Source organism: Podarcis erhardii (assembly GCF_964252035.2).
Source record: "Podarcis erhardii genome assembly, chromosome: 4".
In the NCBI taxonomy this organism is placed as follows: Eukaryota; Metazoa; Chordata; class Lepidosauria; order Squamata; family Lacertidae; genus Podarcis; species Podarcis erhardii.
The window spans coordinates 58260700-58284708 of NC_138508.1; the positions used below are offsets into that span (position 1 = coordinate 58260700).

At 42.1% G+C, this 24009-nt stretch overlaps 1 protein-coding gene across 3 annotated transcripts; it reads right to left on the reverse strand.

The window, feature by feature from the left end:
* Positions 1-474: 474 nt before the first annotated feature.
* On the reverse strand, positions 475-23510 carry HSF2BP (heat shock transcription factor 2 binding protein). 3 transcript variants are annotated; one of them, XM_081859342.1, is made up of 8 exons: positions 23401-23510; positions 22326-22476; positions 21467-21570; positions 16085-16234; positions 13981-14119; positions 12231-12348; positions 5817-5920; positions 475-1052 (listed from the first exon to the last, which is right to left on the reverse strand). In XM_081859342.1, exons 2-8 carry the CDS (start codon positions 22465-22467, stop codon positions 844-846), a joined length of 966 nt encoding a protein of 321 aa, XP_081715468.1. In that variant the 5' UTR covers positions 22468-22476; positions 23401-23510; the 3' UTR covers positions 475-843. The 3 variants fall into 3 exon arrangements, with proteins under 3 accessions (XP_081715468.1, XP_081715467.1, XP_081715466.1); XM_081859341.1 differs by lacking the exon at positions 23401-23510 and adding an exon at positions 23235-23366; XM_081859340.1 differs by lacking the exon at positions 23401-23510 and having other exon boundaries at positions 22326-23227.
* Positions 23511-24009: the final 499 nt, after the last annotated feature.

Consider the following 24009-nt stretch of genomic DNA (forward strand, 5'->3'; position numbering starts at 1 on the left):
AATGAGTGGCCTAGGAAACTGAGACTCTAGCTGTGTCAAACTTGCAGTCTCTTAAAAGGTCTGGGCTAGCATTACATACTGTCAGCATTGTTAGATTTAAAACAAGAATTCAGCACACTGCATTATTACTGCAGATTCCTCTAGGGCACTTTTTCACATCAACACATGCCTGATTCCCTACTCATCATACCACAGGAAGAAGAAATAACAAGAATAGAGGGTCTTGCAAGAAAATCAAGTACAAACTTTGGTTACAGCTCAGTTTGTTTGGAGCAAGACAAACCATGAAGTCAGGTTTACACGTAACACCAAGACAAGCCATGGTGTAGCTCTCAGGAAGTGTGACAGCAGCAGGATCAGGGGAGAACTGAAGTGGTTGTGATTTTTATCTCCAGGCACCAGTACACATGCTTGTTCACAGTAAGACATAGTCTGGCATCCCATTATGTGCAAAGACCATAGTCAATGACAACATTTCCAGCAGCAAAAGATTTATTCAACATCACATTTCAATCATCTGAAAGTGACAAATGTAACTTGCATGTAACCAGCTGCAGTTTATTCAAACCATTTAATCTTCGACTTCAAACAGCTTAAAGCAGAAATAATAATGTCTAGTGAGCTTGGGTGAGATGGTTTGATGTAATGTGGCTAGCCTGGGAATTCTGATGTATCCTATTTATGGATGAAATTACTTTCTCCTGTGAAGAAACACTGGTCACATACAAACACACAAATCTACTTACAAGAAGAACCTTTTTTTGGAATGCATGCATAATTTTACAAATTACTACAACACTGGAAAAAATGCTGGAGAAAATAACAATGTTATAGAACAGAACCTTATATTTCACTCTCTAATATTTTAAGGTCCTCAAGCAGTTCTCGGGCCAGGATTTGTAGATCTGCATTGCGGCTCTTTGACAGCATATGGATACGTGGAAGTGGCAAAGAGTCACGTATTTCAGGAGCTGACTTAGTTAAAACATCTGGCTCTAAAATCACAGACTGGAGAAGCCGTAGAACATGAAGACATATTTCTGGATCTGGATCTAAATGTGAAAGAGAAAACTAACTAAACCAATTATCATAATTTATAAAAGAACAGACTTCTCATTGAGCACAACAAATGAAGTTTTTCTACATCCAACTTTCATTTTCTCACTATTAAATGGAGTCACATCCATTGTCCCTGGCTCCTTGCTAATGTTCCTTTTTGATTCTGTGCATTTTTTGGAATGTGTGAACAAGGACCCAATGCACAATTGTCACTATGTAAGCTGTTCCACACAATTGGGAATCCTGTTCATGCAGTGTTCAGGATCACATGGAGGAGCTGGACTGGCTCCCCATTCAGACTTTTCAACAAATGCACAGAAATCAGGAAGATGGAACTTGTGGATACCATGACATGGAGGAGGCCAGCAGGTACAGCTCTGCTTTTTCCTCCCCATGCTCTAAGTTGTCTGGAGGGGCAGTTGTGAAAGGGGCTACGATGTTGCTGTATTATTTCCAAGGTAGCATAAATACTTGCAGAACTACCAACTTGTACCTTTTGTTTATTGTTTACCAGGACACTGTTTTTCAACTGGTATGTTACAACACAAAACTGGATCACAAGCTACTGGGTAATGCCACTTTGTAACAAACATTTGTTCATTTAAAATATTAATACAGTCGTACCTTGGTTTTCAAACAGAATGCATTCCGTTCGACTCCCGGAACCGTTAAAAATCCAAGCCGCAACGGACGTTCAGCTTCCGAAAATCGTTCGAAAACCGGAACACTCACTTCCGAGTTTCGATCGTTCGGGAGCCCATTTGTTCAGGAGCCAAGGTGTTTGAGATCCAAGGTACGACTGAAGCTGCGTTTCTGGACAAAGTCCACCCAAGGCAGTGAACAATGTAAACGTGAAACTACAATTACATTAAAAACTAGAAAATTAAGAGAATAGAAAGATACATTAAAATATAAATTTAGGCAGTACAAAACAAGTGTAAAAGCGGCAGCAACAAATCAGAATAATGTCAAATAAACACACATCTGCAAAAAGACACTTGAAACAAGCAGGTTTCAAAGTTGTTGTTCTTTTTTAATAATGCAACTGAAGCGTACAACTTTACACCCTCTGGTTCCACATAGCAGCAGCTGCTACTGAGAACCCTTGTTCCTAAAACCTGCCAATCTGACCAATCTTAAAGGTGGTCCAACATGTCAATGACAAAAGCTGATGCAGGTTCAAATGGGCATAACCTGGTCCCAAACCATTTAGGACTTTTGACGGTCAAAACCCACACTTGGCTTTCAGCCCAGAAATGTACCAGTAACCAATGCAACTGACACAAAATGTATACTATGGATGCCTAGCAAAAAAAAAGCACCCAAGCTGCTGCATTCTGTACTAGCTGAAATGTCCAGGTCAACTTGAAAGGCAACAAAGAGTACATTATGGTAGTGCAGTTTCCACTACAACATCATATACCTCTTCAATGCACCTCTCAGGAAAAAAGTGTTTCTGAACTGTGTTAGCTAAGGTCCGCATGAAACAATACAATATCCTCCCCGCAAAGAACTAGTGATGAAAAATATATATTAATAATTTAAAGATAATAGTGTGGATGCTTGCATGAGCTCATGAGTAGGAGCTGCCTATAAAAGGTGACACAATTTTAACAACGTACTGAAAATCTACCTTAACCTCACTGACATGAACTGTACCGTAGTATTTGATGTCATTTGCATTCAGTCACTAACAGAAGCAACTGATAAGCCAGAAAGTTAGTGTAGTCACATGTGTCATTAGAAGTATACTCACAGATGAACTATTCTCTATAATGGGGTTTAAGTAATTGAATTACCTCAATGCTAAACTGTTAATCTGCAATCGGCTATGGAAGTGTGGTGTGAATTCAACTGACAGGTGCTTGCAACATTCTTTAGTCATCAAAGACATAATTTATCAAGCTGACAAGTAACGGGTACCAAGTTCAAGTATTACTAATTTACAAGCTTTTTCATCATTCTACCAACAGTCATTATAACATTTTAGTATAATTTCATACAAGCAATATGTGAGCTGGCCACTGACTGCATGCTTAAACCTACAATATTTATGCACAAACCTGGAACGAAGTCTCATGAAATTCAGTGGCCCTTTTTTCAATGCAAACAAGCATATCATGAAGCTGAAATGCAGATTGCTGTCGTAGGGAGTATAAAGTTACAACAGATATCTCTTTATTGCTTAATTTAAATGAGGTGGGAGGCTGCACTAGCAACAGGCTAAGTAATTAACAAGAATTGCACAGGTTAGGAACAGTTGTGGCTGTGGTGAAGATTTGGCAGAGAACAATCAGGGAAATGGGTGGAAAGAGGGCATATTGGCAGTAAATCTCCCTTAAAAATAGACTGGGAAGTCCTGCTCTGAGGTATTTTCATTATTTTTCTGTGCTCTGTCTTGTGCTTCCCCGCATTATTGTGCCTTTAGAATGTGAGTTTTCAGGGAGGGACACCTATGTCAAAAACACTTGAGTCCCAGAGAGAATTCCACACACACAAATCTAACTAGCAGTAAACTAAACCTCCTTTTACAATAAATTAAGGGCTGACACCAATACTTACTACAGAAAAGAAGCTTCCTGAAATATATTTGTAGTGAGTCAGGTCTCATTGCTGCACAATGGGTAAGTTGTTGCTATGCTACTGAGAAATACCACACACCAAGCCAGCCCAAGCTGGTGGGGTGCTTCCCTTCTATTTGCTAATGACAGATTATTTCACCACTGGGAAATGTAAGAGCTGATGTGAAGAAGACCCCACCAAACTGCACAATTTGGAAGTTTCAAGCATTTCCTCAAGCAATGTCCCAAATCTTATAAGGGTAGGTACCGTATATACTCGAGTATAAGCTGACCCAAATATAATTTTAGCACAAAAAACTGGGGAAACTTATTGACTCGAGTACAGTGGTGCCTCGCAAGACAAAAAGAATCCGTTCTGCGATTCTCTTCGTCTAGCAGTTTTTTTGTCTTGCGAAGCAACCCTATTAGCGGCTTAGCGGATTAGCGCTATTAGCGGCTTAGGAAAAGGGAGAAAAAAGCGAAAAAAATCACAAGACTCGCAAGACGTTTTCGTCTTGCAAAGCAAGCCCATAGGGAAATTCATCTTGCGAAGCGCCTCGAAAAACGGAAAACCCTTTCGTCTAGCGGGTTTTTCGTCTTGCGAGGCATTCGTCTTGCGGGGCGCCACTGTATAAGCTGGTTCACCACGCCACAAACCTGGTGGTGGTGGCAGCGGCACAGGAAGAACAAGCAGCCTGAAAGGGCTCCTTTCAGGCTGCTTGTTCCTCTGCTGCTGCCTCTGCCGCTCGCAAGAGCAGGCATAGGAGCCGCGGTTGGGAGAGGCACAGCACAGCGCAGCTCATCCCTCTGCTGCCCGCCTCGCTCAAGTATAAGCCGAGGGGGGCTTTTTCAGCATAAAAAATGTGCTGAAAAAGTCAGCTTATACTTGAGTATATACGGTAGCTGTGTTAGACACGTTTTATGACTGTATGCAGTGGAAATTAGACAGAATGCGGTGCTGAGGAGCACTAACAAAAAATGATTTGTTGTGTGTCAAACCTCAGAGGGCAAGTCTTGATAAAAATATTTGGAAATGCCTGGTCTATTGTATTACCTATGTGATTTAAGTCCTGCTTTGGCATTGGCTGGGGGAAACACAGCTGTTTTGGAGGTAAGCAGGCCTCTCTCAGTAGTCAAGAATCAAAACTGAGAGATTTTCTGTTCTTTGAAAGGAAAGTCTCAAATCGTAGCAAACAGTCAAGTTGAGGTATGTCTAAGATATATTTTGCACCAGTGCCCCTTGTCACATTTCAGTTCAATTCTGTTAGTCCCCTCCCATGGAGACCTGAAAAGTCCAAGCCCTATCATTCTGCAATAAGCCGTAATACATTTTAACTTGGGATTGCTTTTAAAAGCTGGGTGGCAAGCAGATACTGTGTAATTTATGGAAATAAAGTATTTAACACTTTTATAATAATATATAACACTTTTATAAATATTTATAGATTTTACCAAGTGTTGATTTTAGAACTGATACATATCCTAAGACTGAATAACGGAAAAAGTTATAAATTAAATCAAAGTGAGAATCTAATAAATAAAATATAGCTGAAGCAGGAAGTTAACAAGGGCAGAATCATAACTTTTCCTTTTGCCCTTCAGGACAAATGTTCAGACTTATCTTTCCATCAACAGTTGCAGTGTTTTTGTTTTTAAGAAGATGTCAAGCCATTTAATTAAACAATAGATTACATCAAATAGTTTCAAGCAAGAACAGCTTCTTTGTTCTAACACTGCATTTCAAGGGCATGGTCTAGATCCTTAATTTTAATAATAACTGACTTTTAAAAACCCCAAGCCTAAAATTGATTAACTAATAGCTCAATCCTATGTACTTTTCTCACCATAAAGTCTCATCAAGTCCAATGAGTGGCCCTCCCCAGTAAGAGTGGACAGGATTTCAGAAATGCATAAATGAAGAATGTGTGATAGTTTTCTATATGCATAGGGTAATCAACATACAAACATTTTTAGCAAGAGTAATCCCACTTATACAACTCATTCTTCCATTCTCCATTCTCTTGCCTATCACATCTTAAGCTCCAAAATATGTCTTTTCTTACATGCTGTACAAGGTGTTTTGATAAACAACAAGGAGCTGGTTTATTTCCATTTAGCTAATATACTGACATTTGTTACGTAGTAAAAACATGTGTAGCACAATCTAGTACCGTATTGCATTCATAAAGGTCTTACCATTCAGGAGCCACCAGAGTAATGGAAAGAACCCTGGGCTTTCACTGATGTATTTCAAGCCTTTCACATTGATACTGACATTGTATAAGGACATCAGCATCAGTCTGTAAGAAAAGTTTAAAAGGGGACTGAGTATATGGATTTGCATCCCACTACAAAAGCTGCAAATCATGTTAAGAACACAAGCCTCAGGAAGCTTAGCACATTCCTCACATTTAAAAAGCAAAGACTGAATGGATATATCAATATTAATATAAACCTGTATGTTCTTTTTATTCATTTTGCAATAATGTAGTGTAAAGAAACCTGCCAGCAGTCAAATCTTATTGAACTAGCTGGAGGTGTTCATATGAACATAGCCTTATATGATCACACAACACATTCAGTGAAATCCTCTTAATTGAGACTCCTCAGCGGATAGCCTATCATCCTGATTAAGTGCTTGTCCTCCTGACAAACAGAAAAGGCCACTTAAAAAAATTAGCCTGACAAGGCTTAATTGAAAATCCTGTCACAAATGTAACAAATTCCAATACAGTTTTATCCTTCATTCATTCTCTTCTTTTTAGCTTCAACTTTAACATCATCTTGTCATGTCTCTAACAAACTTATATGGCAACACATCAATGCCTAACTCCAGTTGACCCTTCTTCAGAGCTGTGCCTCTCTCACAGTAACAGCCAGACAACCTATATTAGATTAAACTTCACAATAAAAGACGTGCCCCATAACCCAAAATTCACTGCCAACAATGTTCCTGAAGACCCCTGTTGCATCAGAACCTAAGTAAACTAAACTACTTACAACGTTTAGGGCTGGGCGATATCTGGTTTTCAACATCACGATATATCACCAGCTAAACATTGTGATATATTGATATATCATGATGCCCCAAATAAGGATGGAATTATGTAGAGATGAACATGACTTCATATTACTAATTTGCTGAGATACTTGAGATCCAAGATGGCTTGACCCCACCACCTCTTTCGTTTTGTTTTGTTTTGTTTAAAAAAGCTTGATTTTTTTTGTATCTGGCATTTTTTTCAACTGCCATGTCTTGCAAAGAGAATAGGGTCTCTAAATGTCAGGAATTTTTGAAAATCTGTTGTTGTCTTCCTTCTTCACATTTGTGAATAAAACTTTTTTATCCTTAGGTACTACAAAGACAACCTCTGGAGCCCCACATAAATAAAATTTTTGCTGAACTGGATATCCCTGATAGCACTTTTGGATTTTTCAGCTATGGCCCAGGCCTAAGTCAAAAACTTCTTCTAGGTGCTACGTTAGATACTCTTGCTGAAAGGTCTGCAGTGAGTAGAGACGGATCCCTGAAGCTCTTTCTATAAGCTATGGCCCTGAACCAGGGGTAGGCAACCTAAGGCCCATGGGCCGGATGCGGCCCAATCGCCTTCTCAATCCGGCCCGTGGATGGTCTGGGAATCAATGTGTTTTTACATTAGAACATGTCCTTTTATTTAAAATGCATCTCTGGGTTATTTGTGGGGCCTGCTTGGTGTTTTTACCTGAGTAGAATGTGTGCTTTTATTTAAAATGCACCTCTGGGTTATTTATGGGGCATAGGAATTCATTCGTTATTTTTTTCAAAATAATAGTCTGGCCTACCACATGGTCTGAGGGACTGTCACCCTCAGGGACTGTCACCCACGGCTGAAAAAGGTTGCTGACCCCTGTCCTGAACCATCAGACATATCTGACAGGCTCACAAGTACACCAGCCTAGTAAAGACAGAGGAGGTTCTGGAGGCCTGAAACACCACAGGTCTGCAAAAGGCCTACTGGAAAGACTAACAGCACTACTGTTATCCAGCTCTACATTCCTGGACTAAGTAGCAAGGGGTCAGAGCCATCATTAAAGATTTTTTCTGCCTAAGCAGCTTGTTTCTCTTGGATTTGCTGCCCGGCTTACTCCATCACCTGTCCTACCTAATTTCAGTACAGAGGGGTCAAGAAAGGTGAAAGGCAGATTCATTCAATATACCCTTTTTGTTTGATAAAGAGCTCTAGCTAAAACCCTGCTGTCTCCTAAGAGACAGGAAACAGACTGGTCCTGCAAGGAAGCTCCTCCTTTGGGAGGAAGTCATCAATCTTAATCCTGCCTGTTGTCATCCCACATGGAGCAACTGCCAAGTATTCTAGTCTGTTATTTTGCTTCTGAAGGAGAACAGACTCACATGACATGCATTCTTCTAAAAACTTATGTCCACCACTTTGAAGTTCACATAATAAGAATATAAACTGATCTGAATGTTTGAGCAATATCTAGAGTAAAATTCCAAGATTACACAAAGACAATAAAACAACCTCTACTATTCGAAATCTGTGCTAAATTTTTGTGAAAAGCAAAGCTTTTTCTCCCCCGGTTATCAGCTTTCAATCAGGACAGCAAGCCAGGTCTTATCTGTTGTGAGGTGGAGAAGAAAATACTCTTAAGAGGACTTTCTGACCATCACCTCAGATGAACAAGTTAGCCTTTTATTTACATTTCAGAAAGGCCAAAGTATATTTTGTTGAATTACATAAAGTCACCAACTATGCCATTATTTCTGAAATGACACTACTCTTGTCAAACCACTTGTTACTGTTTACACAGCACTCTGAAAATATACACAGTGGATAAGTGCTATGCTCAGTCAGCTATTTTCAAAAGCCTCCAGAAATGTTTCATAACACCGCTTTGCTAAATTGTACGCTTCCTAAACCTCACACAATGAGATAATAAAATTTTAAATTATGCTTCTTCTTCTGCTACGATAGGAATTTATTCCTTCCAACTTAAAATTTTCCCTTAAAAAATAAACGGTTGAGAATCAACATGAAAAACAAAACACAGCTGTCATTACATCATATTGATCTGCTTTATATTACAGGATTGAGTCTCGTTGGCTTTTGTAGATTTTGCTCTCAAAATGCTCTGGTAAACCACCTTCGCCATAAGAGTGGTGGGTCCAAAAATATTTTCAGATTCTGTTGCTAGTATCTGCGCCTTTGGTCTATGTCAGGGGTCTGCAACCCGTGGCTCCGGAGCCGCATGTAGCTCTTTTACACCTTTGCCGCGGCTCTGGGGCGGATACTAGCGAGGGGAGGAGGCGCTTTGTGCGCCCCGACACTCCCCACTGTGGCGGGCGCAGTACTGGCTGTGACGTCGCATGGGGGCGGTGAGTGCGTTAGTCACGCACCGTCCCGACGTCACCTTCCTGCCCGCTGTCAGATCACGGCTCCGGAGATATATTTGTTTTAAATGTCGCAATGGTTTTGTGGCTCCCAGTTTTTTCTTCGGAAACGGGTCCAAGTGGCTCTTTTTGTCTTAAAGGTTGCAGACCCCTGGTCTATGTTCTTCTTTGGTCTCTGATACTTCTGAGCCATGGTGGCATCTGGTCTTAAGCCTTTGGATTGAATGCAATCCCAGGGTGAGGTGGAGAGGCTGAGCCTTGGATAATTCACCTGCCCTGTACAAACTGGTATGGCATCCACATTTTCTCTTTTTCATAACAATTCTGGACAAGCTTGACATAAATTTTAATTCATATGAAATACTTCTCTGGTAGGCTTTGTAGCATGGATTCTGCCACTGGCACACCTGTAATATGACCTGTGGTCCCTGCTACTATTCCGACGGGGGCGGGGGGGGGGGGGAGGAGAGGGAAGAAGAACAAGGATCTGCCATGTTCAGGTTGGAGATGCTATCTGAACCAAAGGGAAAAGGCAGCAAAAAAAAATACCTTGCATTCCACCTTGATAGGCTTCAAGATGAATCCACACTACAAAGAGAATCCACACTACAAAGCCTACCAGAGAAGTATTTTGTATGAATTCAAATACTAGCCACCTTTATGTCAAACTTGTCCAGAAATGTTATGAAAAAGAGAAAATGTGGATGCCATACTACCATATTTTTTGCTCTATAAGACTCACTTTTTCCCTCCTAAAAAGGGGAATGTGTGTGCGTCTTATGGAGCGAAGGCAGGCTGTGCAGCTATCCCAGAACCCAGAACAGCAAGAGGGATTGCTGCTTTCACTGCACAGCGATCCCTCTTGCTGTTCTGGCTTCTGAGATTCAGAATATTTTTTTTCTTGTTTTCCTCCTCCAAAAACTAGGTGCGTCTTGTAGTCTGGTGCGTCTTATAGAGCAAAAAATACAGTAGTGTGTACAGGGCAGGTGAATTATCCAAGGCTCAGCCTCTCCACCTCACCCTAGGATTGCATTCAATCCAAAGGTCACTACAGATACAAATTTTCTTTCCCACATCATGTTGCATCATTCCACAACCCCCTTTGGCTGTGGCGGGAGAGGGCTCTATCAGGGCCTCAAAGATTGTCTTTTCAGCAGGTGCTGGCCCCCCTATGTAAGATGGGGATTAGGCAAAGAGACCTCAGCTTTTGCATCTCTCTCTGTTTTCTAAATCTAGTATCTGGAGCAGAAATGTGAAAATGAAAATAGCTTTGATGGCGATCCACTCAAATCTTTCTCCAAGTTAGGAGAGAAACTGGGAAAAGAGAGGAAATCACATCCTTCTCCAGACCTTCACATTCATTCCTGCTTATCATATTCCAGAGGAGGGCCATATCGTGTCTGCTGTTCAGTATCATTAACCCATGTAAAATTATGTAACATTTCTTACAGTGCAAGGGATTAATACTTCTTGATATGGTCTTTCAGTTTGTTTATCAGTAGTATCAGTAGATAATGAAATGGATTAAAAGTGACGTAGAGAAACATGGCTGTGCTTTGTGTTTTCCTTTCAGCTGTTTGTTTTGTAGGGAACTGAGGGGTTGATTATGGTGAACTGAAAAAGTAAAGCAGTAAAAAATACTAACAGAGGGAAGCAGAGTTTAAACATCTTCTGCTAAGCTGTTCAAAGGGCAAAGCTGTCTGCTAAAGCAAACAGCCTGGGAGTTGATCCCTATTTCTTCAGCACCACCTTCTATCATCAACTGCTCTTATATTTGCTATACTACGAAACTATATCCGTACTTTTAAAAATGTTCAAACGTTTTAATAAGGTATCTCATTTTACTTATCTCTTCAAATATAAGTTTTCTGGGGCTAGAAAATACAGATTTATGACCAGCACTAGTTCTGTCTAGAAATGCTAACTTACGGTAAGTGTTTTACAAAGCTTGCAGCACCATCTGGTGGCCATCCTTTGTGACAACATATAGAGACAACTGAAATTTATATAGCGTATTTTCAGTAACAAACAAAACAAAGCTAGATTTTCATGTATTTGGAGCTACAGACTAAGGTACAAATCCTCAATCTTCCCTGCCTAGGAGTTACATATCTAAATGGCTTATTAAGGAAGTAATACAGAAAGCCTCTTTACCCATTCATAAACTCTTGCACAAATGTGTTTGGTTTGATGCTCCTTCACCCAGCAAACTGACAGAGGCACATCTCTAAGGACGTCAATTCTGAAACTTTCCAGAGATTTGGATTTGATCTTTTGGGCTTACTGCAAGGCTCAAATGCAAGGATGACCAAAGTACTTGCTACAATTTTATCCCCATGTTCAATATGCTATGACATCTACAATGCTTGGATCTGCTGCTCAGATTTACTGAACTGCCCAGTTCCTTCCCAGACCAAAGACTGTGGTTGGATGCAAGCCCTGTTTCACTTTATCCAGCAGTGAATGGCATGGTGGCAATTACCTGACCGACTGACATTGAGTTGCTGCTGCATACCGGCAGGGAGTTGCCTTACACTGAGTCAGATCACTAACTCAGTGGCTCTTCCAGGGTTTCAGACAGTGAGCCTTTGCAAGCCCTACCTGCGCATACTGGGGATTGAACCTACAAGCTTCTGCAAGTAAGGCAGATTGCACTACCGCTACAACCCTTCCCCCCAGTGGGAAGGGTCAAGGGGAAGAAGTGGATAGGACAGTGCACACACAACAGCAACACCAATCCGGTGCTCCTGCCAGTACATTCACACAGCACCAACTTCCCTGCCACTTCACCCATCCCACTCTCCTTCCCCATAAGCAGCAGCAACACAGCTGTTAGAAGGTCAGGTAAGTGCTGCTGCCACACCACACCATCTACTAATGACCCCACCCTGGAAACCCATTGTATTCTGTCAATAAAGATGACTTGCCCACTCTTGTAATATCTTCATAAACCTTCCCTGGAAGCCTCTCTCATGTTATTCATAGCAGAGGCATTTGTACAGTAGGCAAGTATTATTATCCTCCATATTAAGGTATGGAGAGAGGGAGGGGTTAGGGGTTAAGTCTGACTAACAGCAGCTTACCTAAACTATAGACTCCCCACTTAACAACTCATTTTAGTTCACAGCACTTTAAACATTCCACCACAATATATATCATTCTCGACTATGTTAGATTGTTAAGACAACAAGTTTCATTCTAAAAACATCCAATCATCATACACTTTAAGTTTTGTGCAGCATCCAAGCTTCATGTCTCCCAGAAGTTGCATCATTGTGTCCAACAATACTTGATTTGAATTAACTAGGAATTCACGACCACATGCTAAAGCAGCAACATCTACAAAAGAGAACACACACACACAAACACAAAATTTAAAGAGAGAAGAATTCTTATTCAGCACAATTTTGTAAGCTAACAGCACTACTGAAAATTCTGTACAGTAATTGTTGGGAAGGCTATGGGAAGGTTATTTCTAGAAAATAATCCCCCACAAGACAACAATAATGATGTGCTGGTTTTTGGTGCTATGTTTCACTACAGCATCTCCTAGAGATTAAAAAAAACAAGAAATGTTGTAGCTATGGAGGAAAACCATGGGCTGAGAGGGACAAATTCTGCAGAAACCTGAAATATAAGCACAACCCACTTCCTTATCAAGCCTAGTTGTAATGAGTTTTTACAAATGTTATTATGTAAAATAACATTGTCTTTGCAAATATTATGAACAATACATACATAATTCAGATACATATATAAATGTATCAATCACACCTGATTAAAGTGTATTTAAGTATTATTTCACTGTTTGTGAAAGTTATTACAATCCTCACAAATGCAAAAGCCTACTTGAAGTATAAAAATAAATAACAAAAACATTACAATAATGTTTACATTGCTAATTTATATAAAAATTTTCCTATATGTCCCCCACTAAAGAGTAGTATTGGGCTAGGTCTTGCGCTTTATTATTCCAGTAGACTAATAGAGGATAAACAGATTCCACTTTTCAATATATTTATTATCTTTTTGTCTGCCTTCCTTTACTCTTATGAAGTTTGTTCGCTTCCATGGTTAAGGCTGTTTCTGAGGTTATAAAAAGCTTGTGTAGGATTTGCATGCCCTGGACAGCTTTAATTTGAGCGGTGTGGGTGTCCCAGCTGCTTCACAGGCCTTTTGCAAGCCCTGAGGGATTTGCTTCGAGTGCTGGGGGAGAAGCAACAGGATAGCTTCCCCATCACTTCATGGTTACAGGATACGCTCTTAAGAACATAAGACGATCCTGCTGGCTCAGGTCAACGACCCATCCAATTCATCATCCCGTTCCCACAGTGACTGACCAGATGCTTGTGGAAAGCCTTCAAGCACTCTGCCTACTTCCTGGGTAGAGAGAGAAGGGTCTGTAGGGTGGGGGTGAAAGATACACTTTTGGATAGAGACAGAAGGATCTGCGAGGTGGGGCAGGGAGATGTTCCTGTATTGAGAGAGAAAGGAAAAGAAGGATCAGCAAGGTGGGGAGCAAAAGATGCTAATGGAGAAAAAAAGTATGTACACTGGGGTGTGGGGGAAGGGGAAGTATGTATGTGTAGCTCTTTGTATGTAGTGTGAGTGACTGAGACATATGTTTCTAGTCTGTATGTATGTGGTGTTTGAATGCACTGGACAGTGCAAGTGAGCATGAAGTAGAGTGAATCTGTCACGGGGGCAACGTTTCCCTAGTTCTATTTAAAATCATGAATCAGTTTTATTATCCTACACATAAGAAGCAATTTACTCAATTTTTGTTCTCAAGCAGGAAGTCATAATATGGGGAGGTCAGTTTTGTCAAATACTATAGCTAAACTACTAAAAGTTACTCTGAAGTATATCAGCTCAGAAAAAGTCTTTTGAAAGGTAGAAACTTTAAAAAATATATGCTAACTTATATATGATGTGTTTCATTATTCCTATGACATTCCAGGACAAACTTACTTGTAACAATCCCTGCCAAACCTAACACAAACTGACTTTCATCAGAATCCGTGTCTTGCTGTTTGATATCTTCACTTAATGATCGCACAAAACTCTCCATAGTCTGTCCAGCAATGCTAAAAAACTTTATAGCTTTACTCTGAAAATTCATAAGGAAAAATTACTACTTTATGGTTATAAACTTACGAGTTTTTAAATAATGGTTAGGTTTTTTCAGTAGGTAAAACTCAATGGCACCATGATACTGATCTGCACAGAACATTACCAAGACTCCTCTATTAAGACAAATGTTTTTCAGTAACTTTAGCTCTCCTAAGCAACTGTAGCAAGAAGAGTTTAACTAGGGAAATAATGTCTATAAACATTATGAAACCAGGCATCAGATTAGTAGGATTCCAACATATTATTGAGATGCCTTTCAATGCATACATCAAGAGTGTAACCCATGTTCAAGAGGAGCAGCAGAACAGGTGGTTTCACCTATGTACAGAGCACAACCATTTCCAGATGTGTAGCTGTGTTAGTAGCAAAAACAACAAAGGATCATGTGGCACTTTATTTCCTTTCATTAGTTTATTCATTCTTGAGATTTATATCCCACACAAGAGGTCCTTGGTAGGTCACAACTCTATAAAATATCATCTTAAAAAACAGAAACATAAATCAATCTGCAATGCAGCCTTTCTCAACCTTGGGTTCCCAGATGTTCTTGAACTACAACTCCAATCATAACTGACCATCTTGTCTAGGAATGATGGGAGTTGTAACCCAATAACATCTAGGAACCCAAGGCTGAGAAAGGCTGTGCTAATGTATTCAGATGGCCTATCCAAAGGCCCAGAGGACAAGAAGCTAGTTCCAAAAGTTAGACTTATGAAAAACTAATAAATAATATTATGGCATAAATAAATGTGTGCCATAATATATGCCACTAATCTCCTTGTTTCTGTGCAGGGGACAGCACCTCAGAGAAAGAAAGAAAAAACCCCAAAGTGCATGTGCCAACAGAGACAAGCTGCTCAGGTTGTGACAGAAAAAGCAACAAGGGAAATTTATTATACCACTTAACTTCAAAGGAATTCAAGGTGCCATATAGGGTCATCTATCCACCTGTCCTCCTAATATAAGCTTCACAATAAGCCAGGCCAACAGATAATGTCACCAAGTGACACTCAGTAAGCTTAATGGCAGGGTGGAAATTTGAACCTAGGTCTCCCTAGTCCTGATTTTATTATGCTAACCACTACACCATATTAATATGGTGCAACAGTTATTGTCTTACACTTAGCAGTTGGGAAATTATGTTTTGATCAGGGAAAAGCTAGCACATAGACTAAATTTGTCATATATAGTTCATTCACAGATTACAACTACTGTGGCTTCATACATTTTGTATTTTCCATAAGGAATTTTATTTTGAAGTCTGGATATTTATTCACAAATTAAAGTGACTTACAGTGGAATCCTATACACATCTACTTACCCGGTTGCTGATTTGGTACCGGGCCAGGTTCAAGTTTACTGTGTAAATTCACAAAGCCCTAAAAACATGAGCCCAAAGTCCCTTAAAGACCACCTAATTCCTTATGCACCTTGATCACAGAGATCATGTGATATGGCATTTTTGGTGGTGTCCTTTACATCTGGTTGGTCTTTACCAGAGACTGAGTCTTTAGTGTGCCAGGTCCTGCTCTTTGGAAATCCTTGGCAACAGAAGTCTGGCAGGAGTTATCACTGCCTTTTAAAATACATCTTTGAAAACTGTACTGGTCACAAAGGCCTTTGGAATAGGAACTTTTAACCACTTTTTCTGATGTATTGGGAAGTTTTTAATGTTATATGTTTTACTATGTTTTATATATATATATATGCTGTAAAGCCTGATGGGCGGTGTTGAAATAATAATAAATAATAATAATAATAATAATAATGTAGCAATTTTAGTGTCTCAATCACAGTAAACAAATGCAGATTGTCAGCTGCTATGTGGACATTCTAACCAGAATGACACAAAAGTAATTTTTTAAAAAAAAATGTTTGAGTCAAAGCTGTCATATGTGTATAATATGTAACAAATAAAGATCTCTGCAGTCACTGAACTTACACTTCCTAGAATACTTTTAACTGCTTCTTCATTGCTAGAGATACTCCACAACAACGTGCAAACTGCAGCACCCATTTCTGTACAGTATTCAGCTTGCTGCAATAATTGTTGCTTTGCCTCATTCAGCTGCTGCCGAACAGTTAATTTTTCCTGAAAGTAATAAAGCTAATATGTGATTCATATTGGATTATATCAGACCGTTCTGTAGATTTCACAATAAGTTCCAAAGTCCTCTGAGAATTAAACAAAAAAAAAAAAACTTGGCTCTGGTGAAGTAGATCTGCTAAGATTTAAATTCTTCCTAAACTGTGGAATTCTCTTATATCTGCATACATAGAAGACTTTTTGCTTATTTATATTTACATTTACATTCCATTTTCAAGGAGCTTGATATAGAACACATGGCAAACTTAAGCATATTCATCAGAATTTCATCTTGCAGCTTCTATGGCAACATTACACAGTCATAAGCAGAAGAAAAGAACAGTCTGGATAATTACATAAAAATAGATAGTAGCAATGTTCTCAAGATTGTTGAGAAGATTGTTCTTTCAGGGCTCTACCATCGCCATCGATCCCCGGCATTGAATGTGTTGGCCTAGTGTGGGGCTCCAAGGTGAGTTTGGCTGTCTGTCTGGTGTACCGGCCACCTAGCGCACCAGCAGCCACCCTGTCAGGCCTGCTGGAGGCGGTGGCCGGCTGGGCCTTGGAGTTCCCTAACCTATTGGTATTAGGGGACTTCAACATCCATGCTGATGCCACTCCCTCCTCACAGGCTCTGGACCTGGTGTCTTCCGTGGCGACACTAGGGCTCTCCCAGTTTGTTTCGGGCCCCACACATCAAGCAGGCCACACGCTGGATTTGATCTTTGGCGTCGGTATAGATGTGATCATGTCTCCTTCGATGAAGGTGCCATGGTCTGATCACTACGCTCTGAAAGCCAGGATTGATTTTCCACCCCCACCCTGTTTAGGTGGCGAGCCGATTTGGGCTTGCCCGCAGAGGCTGATGGACCCTGATAGATTCCGTCAGGCCTTGCGGGACCTTGCTCCCCCTGGCGACTCATTGACTGAGCTTGTTGAGGGCTGGAATATCCAGCTCCTAGCAGCCATCGATGAGATCACACCTAGGCGCCCTCTGCGACCCCACAGAAACCAGGCTCCCTGGTTTACTGAGGAGCTTCGGAAAATGAAGCGGGACCTCAGACGGCTAGAGCGAGTATAGCGGGGTGCCCGTGACGGAGCCTCAAGAACATCTTATAGGGTTTTTATGAAAACCTACGAGATGGCAGTGAAGGCCGCTAAGAAGTCCTACTTCTCGGCCTCCATTGCCTCCGCTAGCTCTCGCCCGGCGCAATTATTTAGTATAATTAGGTCTTTAACGTCCCTTGAAGGACAGCCAAATTTAAATAACAATTTGACACACAGCTGTGAGGCATTTGCGAGCTTTTTTGCGGAGAAGGTCCTGTTGCTCTGCCATGACCTCCCTGCCAATTTGGATACAATAAAGGAACTGGAGGCCCCTCGACTGTCCTCGGGTCCAGTATTGGACCACTTTGACCAGATATCCCCAGCCGATGTGGACAGACTCCTCCAAGCTGGAAAGCCCACCACCTGTCCTCTTGACCCGTGCCCGTCTTGGCTGATTAGAGCGTGTCCAGACGAGGTGCGAGCCCCGCTGGGTGATATCATCAATTTGTCCCTTGGCACCGGGATATTCCCAAGGGAACTAAAGGAGGCAGTGGTGCGTCCGCTCTTAAAGAAAACATCATTAGATCCCTTAGATCTATCCAATTACCGCCCAGTTTCGAATCTTCCATTCCTGGGTAAGGTGACTGAGAGAGCGGTTGCTGAACAGCTTGGTAGGTTTCTGGATGAAACATCGGCTCTCGATCCATTCCAGTCCGGCTTCCGTGCTGGTCATGGAACCGAGACGGCTCTGGTCGCCCTAACAGATGATCTCCGCAGGCAGCTGGATCGAGGCGGGTCGGGGCTGCTGATTCTTCTAGACCTGTCAGCAGCCTTTGACATGGTCGATCACGAACTCCTGGACCACCTCCTTGCCGACGTGGGGATCCAGGGCACAGTCCTTCAATGGCTGCGCTCGTTTCTCTCTGGTCGGGAACAGAGGGTGGCGCTTGGGGGGGAATTGTCATCGCGCCACTCCTTGGTGTGTGGAGTGCCTCAGGGTGCGAGTCTCTCCCCGATGCTTTTTAACATCTTTATGCGCCCCTCGCCCAGCTTGTCCGGAGTTTTGGGCTGGGTTGCCATCAGTGTGCCGATGACACCCAACTCTATCTGTTGATGGATGGCCATCCTGACTCGGCCCCAGACACACTGACTAGATGTCTGGAAGCTGTGGCTGGATGGTTACGTGGAAACCGGTTGAAGTTAAATCCTTCGAAGACAGAGGTCCTCTGGCTGGGACGGGGCGATATGGGATTGAGGGGGCAACTCCCATCTCTTGCGGGGGTGCAATTAGTGCCAGCATCGTCCGTTAAGAGTTTGGGTGTAATCTTTGATACCTCCCTCTCTATGGAGGCACAGATTACAGCTATAACAAAGGCAGCATTTTTTCATCTCCGCCAAGCTAAGCAGTTGGCTCCTTATCTCTCTCGCCCTGACCTAGCCACTGTGATCCACGCGATGGTCACCTCCAGACTGGATTATTGTAACTTGCTCTACGTGGGGCTGCCCTTGAGACTGACCCAGAAACTCCAGCGGGTGCAGAATGCCACGGCGAGACTCCTTATGGGGTCTTCGCTGCGAGATCATATTCATCCGGTACTATACCAGCTGCACTGGCTCCCGGTGGAGTACAGGATCAGGTTTAAGGTGCTGGTTTTAACCTTTAAAGCCCTATACGGCCTAGGACCCTCGTACCTACGGGAAATTTACAGTCTGCAAATAAAAACATCCTGAAGATCCCAGGCCACAGAGAGGTTAGGCTGGCCTCAACTAGAGCCAGGGCTTTCTCAGCCGTGGCTCCAATCTGGTGGAACGCTGTCACAAGAGACTAGGGCCCTGCGGGACCTGACATCTTTCCGCAGGGCTTGCAAGACAGAGCTGTTCCACCAGGCCTTTGGTTGGGGCGCAGCCTGACCCCCTCCTCTGGCAATCTGCACAGAATCTTGCTTAATGGTTGCCATCAATTTGATTTTAATTAATTTTATAATGAATGTTTTTAGAATGTTGGATTATTTTGATTGTTGTTAGCCGCCCTGAGCCCAGCTTCGGCTGGGGAGGGCAGGATATAAATAAAATTTATTATTATTATCAAACAAGTATTTTTGGTAATATAAGCCAGTGTTTCCCAACCTTGGACCTCCAGCTGTTTTTGGACTACAACTCCCATCATCCCTAGCTAGCAAGACCAGTGGTCAGGGATTATGGGAATTGTAGTTCAAAAACAGCTGGAGGCCCAAGGTTGGGAAACACTGATATAAGCCACAATTCTAACAATGTCTACTCAGAAGTAAATCCTACTGCATTCAATGGGAATTATATTGTAATAGTTGGTTGGAGCATGGTGCTAGTAATGCCAAGGTTGCAGGTTTTATCCCCTGTAATGCATATTCCAGCACTGCAGAAGGTTGGACTAGATCATCCTCACGGTCCCTTCCAACTCTACAATTCTATTCCTAATGTAAGTTGGGTTAGGATTACAACCTGAGCCAGGCAAAAGATATGCTTTCCATTAGTGTAGCTCCCTCTTTGGCAAAGGGGCAAGCTTTTGTCTTTGATACCACAAGGAGGTTTGGAGGGAAACAGAACTCAAAAGATTTGTTAGATCTCTCCTGAAAACTCTTGCCTGATACATCTTATGTAAACTAGTACACTTTTGGTACAATTGTTCCTCTATCAGCATGGTAAAAATTGACTCTCCATGTGAAGATGGAGTTACAACACCTGCAAATAAGCTATATAGAATTTAAAGGTAAGTGTGCATGGGGCTACACATAAAGGAATGGGGAGGTGGGTGAAGCAGAAATAGCAGACAATCCACAAACCTTGTCCAGAAAGGAAAAATGAAAACAATTCAAGAAATTACACTATAGAATTAATCCTAGAAAAGATGCAGTACCACTAATTAATTGAATCATTCCTGTGATATGCTAGCATGAACATAAGACAGCAAACCAGCAGCAAAGTCCTGTATTGTAGGTTAATACATGAAAAGTGCAGAAGTAAATCCCACTAAAGTCAATGGCGTTTACTAACAGGAAAGTGACTGGAGGATTGTAGTCTAAAATGTCAACAAAAGTTGAGATCAATAGTTACTTGGGACTCTCACTGAGCTCAATGCGAGTTGACATATGTTACAAACAGCTATGTTCTGACGGACCTCCAAAGTGCTACTTAGAGCATCTGGAACCCTTAGTATGAACCATATATCCTTAACTGTTTCTGAACACACACTCAGGATAGAAAATTTTTCAAGATGTTGCATCCAAATGCAGCTTTAAATTTTTCAATATACTGTACAGCTGTAAAATTGTTTAAAAGGTGGAACTAAGCTCTAAGTAATTTTCTAGCTGGCCAGAGAACAATTACATCAGAGATGGAACAGGTTTCATGACAGAACCAATCAATAACCCATCATGGGAAAGAGGCCAACTTTTCTTAGTCTCCAATTCCCATAAATATGTGAAACTTTCATTTCAGTTTTTTATATTCTGGGAAACACCTAAGCAAGAGTCAGCAAGAGTCTCTCTCTCAGAACCTCTGTTTTACCAGGAACTCTGCAAGTGCTCTGAAATCCAAGAAAATACTCAAGCAGGTAACTGGCTAAGTTAAATAGTCTCTACTGGTTTTATTTGTAAATCTGTATGCGAGACTGTTGCCTTCCTTTTTTTCCTAATACAATTCTTTAGCTTCATTGGCTTTAAAAAGCAATTCTCCAGAATTTTCCCCTGGAATCTTTTCCACATGATGGATGGCATAGATGCTAATGTTATCCCTTGTTTCCTGAGAATATTACACAATATTTTGGGAAATACTAAATCCACATAACTCTGGAAAGATCAATCCAAAGCTTGTTTTTTCTTATACCTCGGCTAGGTCTTTGCAATAGGGCTCAGAAACTCCGCAAGCAACTTGTAGGATGTAACAGGCTACCATAAGACAGAATGAACCTTCTTTCATACCTCTTTTTGCAGGAACCTTTCTACAAAAAGAGGGAGTTGCCAGTACAGAAAAGCACGCCCCCCCCCCCCGACTGTCTCAACACATATGGATGTTGCACTCCTTCCTACACTTAGCTGGAGTTAAGTCCCACTGAACTTACCTCTGAGTAGGCATGTTTACGATTGCCCTTATTGTTAGAGGTATAGCACAATTATGTATGTAAAAAAAGTGGGTTTCAGCTAATAATCTACCTACCTTTCTTTCTTTCATACAATCTGCTTGGGCTGCTTCTAAACGGGCTTTATAGTGTTCGCAATCCATTCTTAATTGCTCCACTTCAATATCTTTCCTTTCCACAACTGTAAAAAATGGAGGGCTAAAGTAAAACAATAAAAAGAAGGACAAGCATTCTCACAGTAGTACCTCGGGTTAAGAACTTAATTCATTCTGGAGGTCCGTTCTTAACCTGAAATGTTCTTAACCTGAGGTACCACTTTAGCTAATGGGGCCTCCCACTGCCACTGCGCCGCCACCGTGCAATTTCTGTTCTCATCCTGAAGCAAAGTTCTTAACCCGAGGTACTATTTCTGGGTTAGCAGAGTCTGTAACCTGAAGCATCTGTAACCCGAGGTACCACTTTACTATAATGCACATGTAGCCACTAATCAGTAGCAATATAAAATGTGGCTAAGTGAAAAAGCTTGGATTATGCCATGATAAATATGTAAAGGGGGTGCTGGAGAGAAGCAGTGAGAAGGCAGGTGCTTAACCCTTTCCCTGCCAACCATTTCTCCACTCCAAATCACTATTCCCTCCCAAAGCTGTTTTTCCCCAGGGAAGATTTGCAACAGAGGAGCATCAGACAAGGAAAGCATTGGGCATTCCCTTACCTCTCTGACATTTTGAAATCCTCTTCTCACCCAACCACAAGTATTTTCTTGAGGTCAAGAATGAGTTAAACGTTTCTATGTCCAATCTAACTTGGATCTCGATTATTCAACTTTCAGTTACTTCAAGAATATTCACCACCACCACAAACTTAAGTTGTTCGCTCTAAGCAGCTTTTATGGCATTAATGATTTTATAGCATTAATGACAGAACCTATGAACTCACTTGTTTCAACAGCATCCAATTTCTGCAAGTTCTCCAAGATATCATAATTCAGTATTTTGGGCAAAATGTCATGTAGCTGCATCACTTCAGTAGTCAGCCTCTCCAAAGCTCTCTTTCTGACTTTAACAAATTCCCCTTGCATCTCCACGTTCTGTAACAGAAACAAAAACTCATTATCTTTTTCTCTGCACTTAGTATTTATATGACATGTTAGCCACATTCCAGAACTGTTTTCAGCGTTTAAGACCCCTGAAATTTCTTCATCCTCCCCCCAACTACAATAACCACAGTTCAACCTAAGTTTCCAAGTCCAGAAGTCTACATTACAGGGGTGTTGTAAACAACTATTTCTCAGTTCTGAATCACAAATTGAAGGCACCATCTTAAGCACTAGCAAAAGAACCCGGATGCCTCAAATTTCAGTCCATGACTCCAAAGCCACCACGCACCAAGGAAAATGTTCTAGTCACAAAGTTTTGGATAACTTTTGACCCTCCAAAAGTTGTTGAACCACAACTCCCACCAGCCCCAGTTCTGTTAACTGCTAGGCCTGCTGGCCTCTGTTGTCTGTGAAGAGAGGGGAAAGGGCAGAAGAGCGGTTCCTGGCTCCAGGATTGGGCCAAGGTCGCCCTTTATAAGGAGCTGGAGGCTGCACCCACAGCTGCCCCTCTCCCTTTTTTTATCCCCACAACCATCGTATGATTTAAGCTTGAGAGCGCCCGGCTAGCCCAACGTCTCCCGGTGTGTTTTGTGGGGTAGAGGCGGGAAGAGAACAGGGGACGAAGGTGCCTCAGAGGCTGCTGTGAGGAGGGGCTCGTCCCTCATGCCCGCGCTCAGCGCCGGATCCTAACGGGACGAGAGCGGGCCGAGGCGCTTCCTTCGTCCTCCTCGGCCGAGCCCTCGCGCTACCTGCTCTCCCTCCCACGGGCAGCACGCGCTGCCTCGGCTCGCGCGCTTCATAGCAACGCCAGCCGGCCGCGAAGCGAGAGAGAGAGAGACGAGTCCCTCTGGTCCCGCCCAGATAACCCTCCCAACACGTGATAGGAGGGTGGGGGGAGTGGGTGGGGTCACGCACCTCGGAACTTCCGTTCCGAATTCGGAAGCCGCCCCGACTCGCAAGTTCTCGATGGTGTCCGCTCTACACCTTTCGCATCTCTGTGGCGGAGACCCCATACTTAACGTTGGGAGCTCGCGCAAGAAACCATAGAGATTAATTTCCAAGAAACCCTTCGCTCCTCCTCTATCAGCGGCGAGCTCCGTTTGGTGGAAAGGTGAACTCAAGCCTGAGAGAAGACGTGGGGGAATGGCACGGGAATGTGAAGTAGGGGATAAAATTGAGATTCCTCGCGATGCGCGCACAGCCTGTTAGAGGAATCAAACAAGTGTAGAGTTGGAAGGTACCCTAGCCCAACCCCCTGCAATGTAGAATTATGCAGTTTACATGACATCGGATCTGTATAGGTTAGCAATACAATAAAATAATGTTTCTTTTGTAGTATTTGAGTGAAGATCCGCACCTGTGACATTATCCTTTGCCAACAAAAATCGAACAGCTAGCTGCCTTTACGACCAGCCCCAGCTCTCATATAAAGTATTGCTCTGCTTTCCTTTGGACCATCAGTGAGGCCGAGAGGGGGGTCTTGTCGCCTGGGCAGCCCAGGGCCTCCATGCACACTGCCCGGGC

Excerpts from the sequence above, each read along its gene's own strand:
- HSF2BP (XM_081859340.1), bottom strand. The coding sequence starts at position 22,707 with ATGGTGCCTTCAATTTGTGATTCAGAACTGAGAAATAGTTGTTTACAA. Across the intron at positions 5,921-12,230 it reads TGCTGCACAAAACTTAAAGT|ACTGATGCTGATGTCCTTAT; the intron begins GTATGATGATTG and ends CTTTTCTTACAG. Across the intron at positions 1,053-5,816 it reads ACTCTGGTGGCTCCTGAATG|ATCCAGATCCAGAAATATGT; the intron begins GTAAGACCTTTA and ends TTTCACATTTAG.